The sequence below is a fragment of the Sapajus apella genome, unplaced genomic scaffold (genome assembly GCF_009761245.1).
Source record: "Sapajus apella isolate SASKATOON/1434 unplaced genomic scaffold, GSC_monkey_1.0 scaffold175, whole genome shotgun sequence".
Lineage (NCBI taxonomy): Eukaryota > Metazoa > Chordata > Mammalia > Primates > Cebidae > Sapajus > Sapajus apella.
The window spans coordinates 746857-756272 of NW_022437115.1; the positions used below are offsets into that span (position 1 = coordinate 746857).

The 9416-nt window shown below is 60.4% G+C and overlaps 2 protein-coding genes across 2 annotated transcripts in view; one reads left to right on the forward strand and one right to left on the reverse strand.

The window, feature by feature from the left end:
* Window positions 1-5169, forward strand: part of CEMP1 (cementum protein 1) — an 8220-nt gene extending 3051 nt beyond the window's left edge. The window contains 9 exon segments of the mRNA XM_032268087.1: window positions 4039-4129; window positions 4132-4173; window positions 4176-4352; window positions 4355-4387; window positions 4390-4446; window positions 4449-4592; window positions 4595-4675; window positions 4678-4875; window positions 5060-5169. Coding sequence (XP_032123978.1) covers window positions 4039-4129; window positions 4132-4173; window positions 4176-4352; window positions 4355-4387; window positions 4390-4446; window positions 4449-4592; window positions 4595-4675; window positions 4678-4875; window positions 5060-5169 — 933 coding nt within the window.
* The window catches only part of AMDHD2 (amidohydrolase domain containing 2), a 10075-nt gene continuing 4352 nt past the window's right edge, over window positions 3694-9416 (reverse strand). The window contains exons 4-11 of the mRNA XM_032268147.1: window positions 7426-7480; window positions 7056-7268; window positions 6893-6981; window positions 6661-6805; window positions 6482-6589; window positions 6324-6392; window positions 5948-6049; window positions 3694-5623 (exon numbers count right to left, since the gene is read on the reverse strand). Coding sequence (XP_032124038.1) covers window positions 5535-5623; window positions 5948-6049; window positions 6324-6392; window positions 6482-6589; window positions 6661-6805; window positions 6893-6981; window positions 7056-7268; window positions 7426-7480 — 870 coding nt within the window. The 3' untranslated portion in view covers window positions 3694-5534. The remainder of the gene's footprint in view (window positions 5624-5947; window positions 6050-6323; window positions 6393-6481; window positions 6590-6660; window positions 6806-6892; window positions 6982-7055; window positions 7269-7425; window positions 7481-9416) is intronic.

The window sequence follows — 9416 nt, forward strand, 5'->3', positions numbered from 1 at the left end:
ACTTGAGAGGCTGAGGCAGGAGAATTACTTGAACCTGGGAGGTGGAGCTTGCAGTGAGCCGAGATCGCACCACTACACTCCAGCCTGGGTGACAGAGCAAGATTCCATCTGGAAAAAAAAAAAAGTGAAATGGGACTACACAACGGTATGAAATCCAGGAGGGGCCATTCTTGGAGGTCCCCTTCAAGCTAGTTGAGGACAGAACCAGGATTCCAATCTCAGGGAGAGACAGAAGCAAGACGCACAGGCCCAACCCGGACCCCTGGAGGTGTGCACGCCACAAGGCCCTGTGTTACAAAGCCAAGGAAGGAAGGCCTCTCCCAGCAAGGATCCCAACCTGGCTTGCATTTCTAGACTGACCCTGCAGCTACTCAGCAGTGTCTTTAAAGGGGACTAGAGGAGAGGAAATGGGAGGCAGGGAGATCAGGTGACAGAAAAGGAGGCTTGGCAGGGCACAGTAGCTCATGTTTGTAATCCCAGCACTTTGAGAGGCTGAGGCAGGCAGATCACTAGGTCAGGAGTTTGACACCAGCATGGTGAAACCCGGTCTCTTTAAAAAAAAAGAGAGAGAGAGAAAAGGAGGCTCTCAAAAGACAACAGCATTGGCTGGGTGTGATGGCTTATACCTGTAATCCCAGTACTTTGGGAGAGTGAGGCAAGCAGATCACTTGAGGTCAAGAGTTCGAAACCAGTCTGGCCAACATGGTGAAACCCTATCACTACCACAAATACAAAAATTAGCCGGGCATGGTGGTGCATGCCTGTAATCCCAGCTGCTCAGGAGGCCAAAGCATGAGAACCACTTGAACCCAGGAGGCGGTGGTTGCAGTGAGCTGAGATCGCGACACTGAACTCCAGCCTGGGTAACCAAAGGAGACTGTCTCAAAAATGAATGACTTTGTCATAAATAAGACAACAGCATGGTCCCTGCCTGCCTCTGGCCCACAAGACTCTGGTCACATGTCTGAGGCTCCCGATATACATTTACTGGGCTGCAGATACATGGATGAATGAAACATGACAAAGTCATTCAGTGGTTTCCAACCCTCTGGGGTAAATATCCTCCCATGTAAGCCAGGAGGCCGGGAATTTGAGACCAGCCTGGCCAACATGGTGAAACCCCGTCTCTACTAAAAAATATAAAAATCAGCCAGGCACAGTGGCATGTGCCTGTAATCCTAGTTACTCTGGAGGCTGAGGCTGGAGAATTGCCTGAACCAGGGAGGCAGAGGTTGCAGTGAGCTGAGATGGCACCACTGCACTCCAGCCTGGGTGACAGAGCGACTCCATCTCAAAAAAAAAACCAATAAAAGGCTGGGCCTGGTGGCTCATGCCTGTAATCCCAGCACTTGAGGAGGCTGAGGCAGATGGATACTTGAAGTCAGTTCAAGACGAGTCTGGCCAGCATGGTGAAACCCCAACTGTACTAAAAATACAAAACCAACTAGCCGGGCATGGTAGCAGGCCCCAGCTACTCAGGAGGCTAAGGCAGGAGAATCGCTTGAACCCAGGAGACAGAAGTTGCAGTGAGCAGAGATCGTGCCACTGCACTCCACCTGTGAAACACAGTGAGGCTCGGTCTCAAAAAAAAAAAAAAAAAAAAAACCCAACAAACAAAAAGAACCCCCACCAAACTGCAAAGTAATAGCAAATGTGCAATCCCATTTAGAAAAAACGTATGTGGCCAGGCACGGTGGCTCACGCCTGTTATCTCAACACCTTGGGAGGCTGAGGTGGCTGGATCACAAGGTCAGGAGTTCGAGACCAGCCTGGCCAATATGATGAAACCCTGTCTCTACTAAAAATATAAAAAACTAGCTGAGCGTGATGGCAGGAGCCTATAGTCCCAGCTACTCGGAAGGCTGACGCAGGAGAATCGCCTGAACTCCGGAGTCGGAGGTTGCAGTGAGCCAATACTGTGATACAGCACTCCAGCCTGGGCAACACAGCAAGACTCTAAGAATAAAAAGAAAATAAAAGAAAAAGAAAAAACATATGTTACATAAGTGTGGTAAAAGGCGCAGGGCCAGGCTGGAAGGGAGCTCGCTCTGGAGTTGTCCAAGGGTTCCAGGAACGGAAAAGCAGGACTGAGGAGGTGCTCTTCCTCCAGGCTTCTGGTGCCAATATTCCCTGCCGTGCCCACCCCGGGTCTCCAGCCAGGGCTCAAAACCAACTCAGTTTCGGAAGCTCCCAACCACGGTGCTTCTAGAGTGCTTGCCCACCCCTTCCCTCCACTTCCCAAAGACAGGGAGGGCGGGACGAGGCGAGGTACGGAGGTGCAGGACCCGCGCCAAGTTGTGGTGTAGTGGGATCTACTTGTGCGTAATTGGTACTAGAAAGGAAAACTGAGGCCCGGTGGAGTCTGCCGGGATGTGGGGGACCCGACCGGGAGAGCTGGGACTGAACGAACGCAGAGGGTTAGATGAGGCGGGGTTCGCAGACATGGGGGGCGCAGCGGGGAGAGACGGGATCCGCAGCGTTCTGGGGGTTGCGGTGGGGAAGGTTGGGGCAAGGTGGAGTCTGCAGGGGTGTGGGGGGCGCGGTGGGGAGCGCTGGGGAGCGGAGTCTGCAGCGGTGTGGGGGGGTACAGCGGGGAGCGGTGGGGCGCGCAGGAGTCCGCAGGGGTGTGGGGGAGCGAAGCAAGGAGCGTTGGGGCAAGGCGGGGCTCCACAGGGTTGGCGGGGAGCTCTGGGGCGAGACGGGTCTGTAGGCGTGTGGGGACGTGGCCGAGGGCGTTGGGGCGAGGCGGGGTCCGCAGGGGTGGATGCGGGTGACTCGGCGGCGGCGGGGAGGGTTGGGGCGAGGTGGGGTCCGCAGAGGTGTGGGGGGTGCGGCGGGGAGGGTTGGGACACGGAAGGACCCGCAGGGGTGTGAGGAGTGCGAGAGGCCGCGTTGGTCCCCCAGCTCCCCGCGCCTGCCCGGATCGCGCAGCCCCAGCTCTGTGCCCCGGGACCGCGCGGGTTAACTGGCGAGGACGACGTGCACCCCTATTGCTCGGCCGCCACGCGTGCCTTCCCTGCGGCGATCCTAATTGGCCCGACAGAGTCCCGCGCCCAGAAGCCCCTCCCACAGGAGGCGTGGCCTCCCTCGCCAAGTGGCTCCCAGACTCGTGGGTCCGCGTGGACTCATCGCCTGGGCTGCAAGTCTGGGCGGGGCAGGGCCGGATTGGTGGAGAGCTTCCCGGCTGACGGTCTCCCGCTCCCACGCCCCAAGCGCGGTCAATCGGAGCCCACGAGGTGCAGAGGCTCGCACTGCGAAAGGGACCTGGCTGGGATCCCTCGGCGCTCGGACTCGAACCGAAGGCTCAGCCTGGCCTCCCGCGGTGTGTCCAATCGTAGGCGCAGGGTCTGATCTCCCGTTCACACAGGACGAAACGGGCCACAGCCCGCCAGGTGGCTCAGAGCAGGCACCTCCAACTCCATCCCTCCCTACAGGCCCGACCCCCCAACCCGTGACTCAGGCAGACTCCTGGGCCTCCCCTTCCAGCGCATGCCCACAACGCGGGCAGGCCTGCCCCTCACCACGCAGCCAGGGTGCCCTGCATTCTTCTGTGTAAAACTCATAGCTCTAGAGGGAGAGGAATGGTGGGGCGGGGCTGGAAGCCCGGCAGGAGTGAGCAGTGGGGAATGGAGATGGATGGTGGCCGAGGTCACACAATGTAGTGAATTCACTTCATGCCACATAACTGCTAACTTAGGATAGTTACTTTTGTTGTATGTAGTTTACAATTTTTAAAAAGCAAACCAAAACCCACCAAGAGTGCTTCCCTCATGCCTCAAATAAAATCCAAACTCTGGCAGCAGCTCCCTGGCTTAGCTCACTCACCCTGACCCCAGGCCCCCTCCCACCACTCATGACTAGCTCCCAGTTTCTGGGGTCACCTTACAGACCACCCATCTCAGCCATCCCCTCCCCAACCCTCCACCCACAGAGGTAAGGCGCTAGTCAGTGGAATGTGGCAGGCACGGCCCAAAGGCTGGCCCACAGCTCCCCAGCTCTGGGACTGGGTGCCCCGTCTGAGGTGGGGACGACTAACAGGCCAGCTCTGGGTTTTGGCTGAGCAAGCGCCTACAGCCAGCAATCGCCTACAGCCAGCAAGCTGGGCACAGGTGCTGCTCAGCTTCAAACACATCGCTGAGAACCTCGCCTCGCTCTCCCTGCCTGGGAGTCCGGGCAGACAGCTCCTCTCCCAGGCCCAGCTCAGGCAGGCGCTGGGTGGCCACGTCGTGAGGGGTGCAAGGTTGTCGAGGAAGAGCTAGGTATCCCTGTACCCCACACCTCCCAGGAGGTCAGGATCCACAACGGGTGCCTGCTTTCCTGGGTGCCCATGTACCCTCTGGGGCTGTGGGCTGAGATCAACCCCAGGCCCTCCCTCAGGCCAGGCCCTGTCTGGCAGGTGGCTCCTCCCTGGTTGTTCTCTTCCAACAGCTGGAGCCTAGACCATCCTCATCTCTGAACCTGGAGACATTTCCTTAACTGGGCTTTGCAGCAGAGGGGAAGGAACAGTGGCAATGCCAGGTGCATACCTCCTGCACCCAGGACAACACCTGTAAGTGAGGGGGAATGGGGCCACCCACCCCAGAACCCAAATGGAAAGTCAAGACAACCACCCCTGACCTGGGGCTGCACCAGTCCCTGACGTCTGGCGCCATCATGGCTGTCCTCAAAGCCAGAAGGCTCCCAAAGCCCACCCGCATCGAAGCTGTTCAGGGCGCCTCACGGCCTGTGCTGGCCTCATGGGTGTGTCTCAGGGCCAAGGGGACATGGAAGATGGCAGGATGACACGGGGTGAGCAGGGCACACTGGTGTCTCCCACACTGCCCTCCAGCACCAGGCAGGGTCACCATGGCCGGCAAGCACCAGGCCTGGGGATGGGTGAGGAGACAGGGTTGTTGAGACAGAATGCAGGTCATTCATGGCACTGAGGGCTGGGCAGGCGAGGGAGCAGAGGACACGGGTTCCAGGCACAGCCTCCTTCCTGGAGGTCAGAGCGGACCACCTGGCACTGTGCCCTAGTCCACAAGTAGGCCATGGACTCCACGCTGCACACCCAACTCAGGTGCAGACAGCAAATCCCTGACTGTCCACACCCCCTGTGCCCGGCCCCCCTTCCTGCCCACTCTCCACCTGCAGCCTACAGCGGCTTCACCCCACGGTGCCAGCTTCTGACTGGCTGCCCTCTCCCTCCCACAGTGACATTTTCCGGGGCCCTGCAAGTCTCAGGTCCACCTCATGCAGACAGACCCTGTCCCCCACCAAGGCCCACAAGACCCAGGCTGAGCCCCAGCCCTCCAATGCCTTCCCCAGGAGGGCAAACGGGAACGGTGCCACGTGTGAACACAAGCAAAACCCAGAGCCGAGTCAAATCCTACTGGGTACACGTTTATCCCAGCCACCGCCTCCGGGGCGGCCGCACAGGCCCTGGGCATTAGCCCAGCAGGGCTCCCAGCTTGCTCCCTGGAGTCCAGCTCCCCAACCACCCGGCCCCGACGGCATTCAGCTTCGGCCGGGCGTGCTCTCAGCTGAGGTCCTCCTCACTGCCTGGCTGCCTCCGCCTGCCACACCAGCTCACCCGAGATGTAGGTGGCCTGGACGTGGAGGGAGTCGTCGAGCACCACGAAGTCTGGGGCAGAGCCGGGCGGTGAGTAGGGGGCAGCAGCGGGACCGCCCACCCACCCCAGATCTGCTCCCCGACAACCCAGTGCTGGTGGGGAAACTGAGGACCAGGAACACCACTGTTGACCCATCACAGACGGACAACGTTCCCTGTAACCCCGTGCCTGGCTTTGCCTGCAACACTGGAAAGCCTGCCCTGATGGCAACTGGGGCTGCAACAGAGGCTGGCAGCCGGCAGCCCACCTGAGGGAAGGGAGCTGGCGAGGAACCACCCTCCCTGCCCCTGTCCAGCAAGGCTAGACTGCCCAGTGACCCTGAGATGGGCCCTCACCTGCGTCAGCACCGAAGTCCAGGGTCCCCTTACTCTTCTCCAGCCCCAGCAACTGGGCAGGGTGCAGGGATGCAGCTTCCAGAGCCAACTCCACGCTACAGCCTGCTTGGGGGACACAACTGGGTGATGGTCCCCAAGCCCATGTGGCTTTGCCAGCAGCCCCCCACCACCCCAGCACTCCCTGTCTCAGGGACTCTGCAGCAGGCCAACAAGGGTCCTGCTCATCTGTCTGTCACCCTGGGCCCGAGTCATCACATGCCCACTGCCCAGGAGCTCCTGTGGGCAGGACCTTGGCTACACTCCAGGCACCTGGTCCAGCCCCTGGGGACCCACCGGCCACAGACCACCTGCACCCGCACCTGTGCTGCTCACTGACCTGTGGCCTGCAGGAAATGCCGGACACAGACGTCCATTGGGGCTATGCTGCCGCTCAGCGTCTTGGTGCCTTGAGAGCAGAGAGGGCAGGCTCTGGGGGGTCGTGGGCCACCTGGCATGCGGGCTGGGACCTGGGGCCCAGTGGATCGGGGCGCTCACCTGCCACGTAGGCCGTCAGCCCATCCACTTCCACTTCCTGCTGTCCCAGCGTGTGCCGGCCGTTGCCCAGGCCCAGGGCAGGGATGGCATCGGTGACCAGCACCAGTCCTAGTGGAGAAGAGGCTCAGAACCTACTGGCCCAGTCATCCCACCTGCCCCAATCACCTACCCGGGCTTACCCTGGGGGTGGGCACGGTGGGCAATCCGCAGGGCGGCAGGGTTAGTGTGCGTGCCATCTGCAATCATCCCGTAGAAGATGCAGCGGCCCACGGGCAGCCGGTCACTGGTCAGGAGCCCCACGATGCCTGGGTCGCGGTGGTGGAACTGGGCAGGGTCAGGGGAGGGGATGGCTGAGCGGACCGCAGGGGCTGCTGGGACCCTGCCCCACCCCCGGGGCCCCACAGTGCTCACAGGCAGCATGGCGTTGAAGAGGTGGGTGATGAAGGCAGCTCCGCTCCACACAGCATCCTCTGCCGCCCGCAGGTCGGCCACTGAGTGCCCTGCAGGACCTGGATTCAAACTCTGCACCTGGCCCAGGTCCCCCAGGCAGACCTGCCCTGAGCTGGCCCCTCACCTAGGGACACACAGATGCCTCGGGCTGTCAGCTCCTGGATCACCTCGTGGCTACGGCCCAGCTCCGGGGCCAACGTCACGATGCGGACATTGTCCAGGGTACCGTAGGTGGCCAGCAAGTCCTGGAAGGCATTGGCCTCGAAGGAGCGGAGGTGGGCCTCGGGGTGTGCGCCCCGCTTCTCCCGGCTGATGAAGGGGCCCTCCAGGTGCAGCCCTGGGAGGAGGGAGTAAGCGGCTCCAGCAGGCCCCTGCCCCACCCGGCCCTTCTTGCCTGCCCTCCCCACCAGCTGGGCATCTGGAGGGATTGGGGCTGCCAACAGGTCCCGCAAGAGCCTCCCAGGGTAGGGGTGGGGAGGGGGTCAGCCACTCACCGAGGACCCCTGCCCCATGGGGACCACCACTCTTCACAGGGATCTGAGGAACAACCTGGGGGGAACCAGCTGTTAAAGCCCTGTCCCCCACGGCCCATGCCCAGAGGCCACAGCCCTGCCAAGGCCAGAGATTAAGGGTCAGAGTTCAGAGCCCAGCCCAGCCCAGCTCCAGCTGCCTCTCCCTTCACAGGGGTCAGGGAAAGCACAGCTGGCAGAACTAAAGGACACATGGCAGGAGCAGGAAGAAATGACAGGCGTGTGGGAGGCCAGCAGCCCCCGGGCCACATAGACAGGCGTGTGGGCACTGAGGGCAGCCCAGGGAGCAGGGCCAGGAGGCAGGAGGTGGGAGCCGAAGGGACCCTGGGAAGAGTCGGTGTGGGCGTGGCCAGCACTCAGCACTGTGTGTGGCCCACACCATGGCAGGAGATGGACACCATCAGGAAGACGGAGAGTGTCAGGTAAAGGGTGGACACGGGCACATACCACGCACCTCAGAGGTCGACAGGCGGGCAGGCACCCCAGCCCACACTCCCTCCAACACAGTCACGGGCCTGGGGTGCTTCCCAGAGAGAAGAGCTTCAGGCGAGGATGGTGGCTGGACTATACCCTCCCCTGAACTCCCCACCCTACACAACAGTAAGACTTGTTTCTGAGACACAGTCTCGCTCTATTGCCCAGGATTTCAGCTCACTGCAACCTCCACCTCCTGGTTTCAGCAATTCTCCTGCCTCAGCCTCCGGAGGAGCTGGGATTACACGTGCCACCACGCCTAGCTAATTTTGAATTTTTAGTAGAGATGTTTTGCCATGTTAGCCAGGCTGCTCTTGATCTCCTGACCTCATGATCCGCCCGCCTCAGCTTCTTAAACTTCTGGGATTACAGGCGTGAGCCACTGCACCTGGCCAACAGTAAGACTTTTGTTTTGAGACAGGGTCTCACTCTGTCACCCAGGCTGGAGAACAGTGGCATCATCTTGGCTCACTGCAACCTCGGCCTCCTGGGTTCAAGCAATTCTCCTGCTTCAGCCTCCCGAGTAGCTGGGACTACAGGTGTGGGCCGCCATGCCCGGCTAATTTTTCTATTTTTAGTAGAGACGGGTCTCACCATGTTGGCTAGGCTGGTCTTGAACTCCTGACCTCAGGTGATCCACCTGCCTCAGCCTCCCAAGGTGCTGGGATTACAGGCATGCCCCACCACGCCCAGCCAACAGTAAAATTGTTAAGAGGCTTAAACCCGGGGGTGAACAGAGGACGGGAAGAGGAGGCCTTTGGGGGCTTGGCAAGCAGACACCAGGCAGGTCTGGGTGGGTGCACGCAGCCGGGGAAGTGACCCCCACAGACTCAGGCTGGTGCCTTGAGAAGTGGGGTGATGGGGAGACCAACAGAAGAGCGCCTGCCCCAAGTGTGCTAGCCAGGTCTCTGGGTAAGTAGAGCAGAGGGCCCACGGCAAGGGTTGGTATGGGCACAGCAGGAACTTGGGAAATGTGTGTTCTTGAGGCGCTTGGCAAGCTGCCAGCTAGGTCCAGCCCCTCTGAGCACAGCAAGACTCTTCTTAGGGAACCCAGACAGCCCAAGAGAAGGACCCAGGGACTCCAACCTACAGGTGTCCCCACAAAACCCCTCCCACAGGCTGGGTACCCTGTTCTGAAAGACAGTACACCACCAAGTTCAGCAGGTGGCCTGGGCAAACCTCGAAAAGGAGCCCGAGCACAAGAGGACAGGGCCAGGCGGGAAAGCAGAGACCATGAGGAGAGACAGACAAGGAAAAGGGCCATGATGACCGCCCTGTAGCCAGCAAGAGGGCTTCTGTCCCTGAAACAAAAATAGGATGGGAGAAAAAGGAACACGCGGCCGGCCCAGTGGCTCACGCCTGTAATCCCAGCACTTGGGAGGCTGAGGCAGGTGGGTCACAAGGTCAGGAGCTTGAGACCAGCAGGCACAGTGGCATGTGCCTATAATCCAAGCTACTCGGGAGGCTGAGGCAGGAGAATC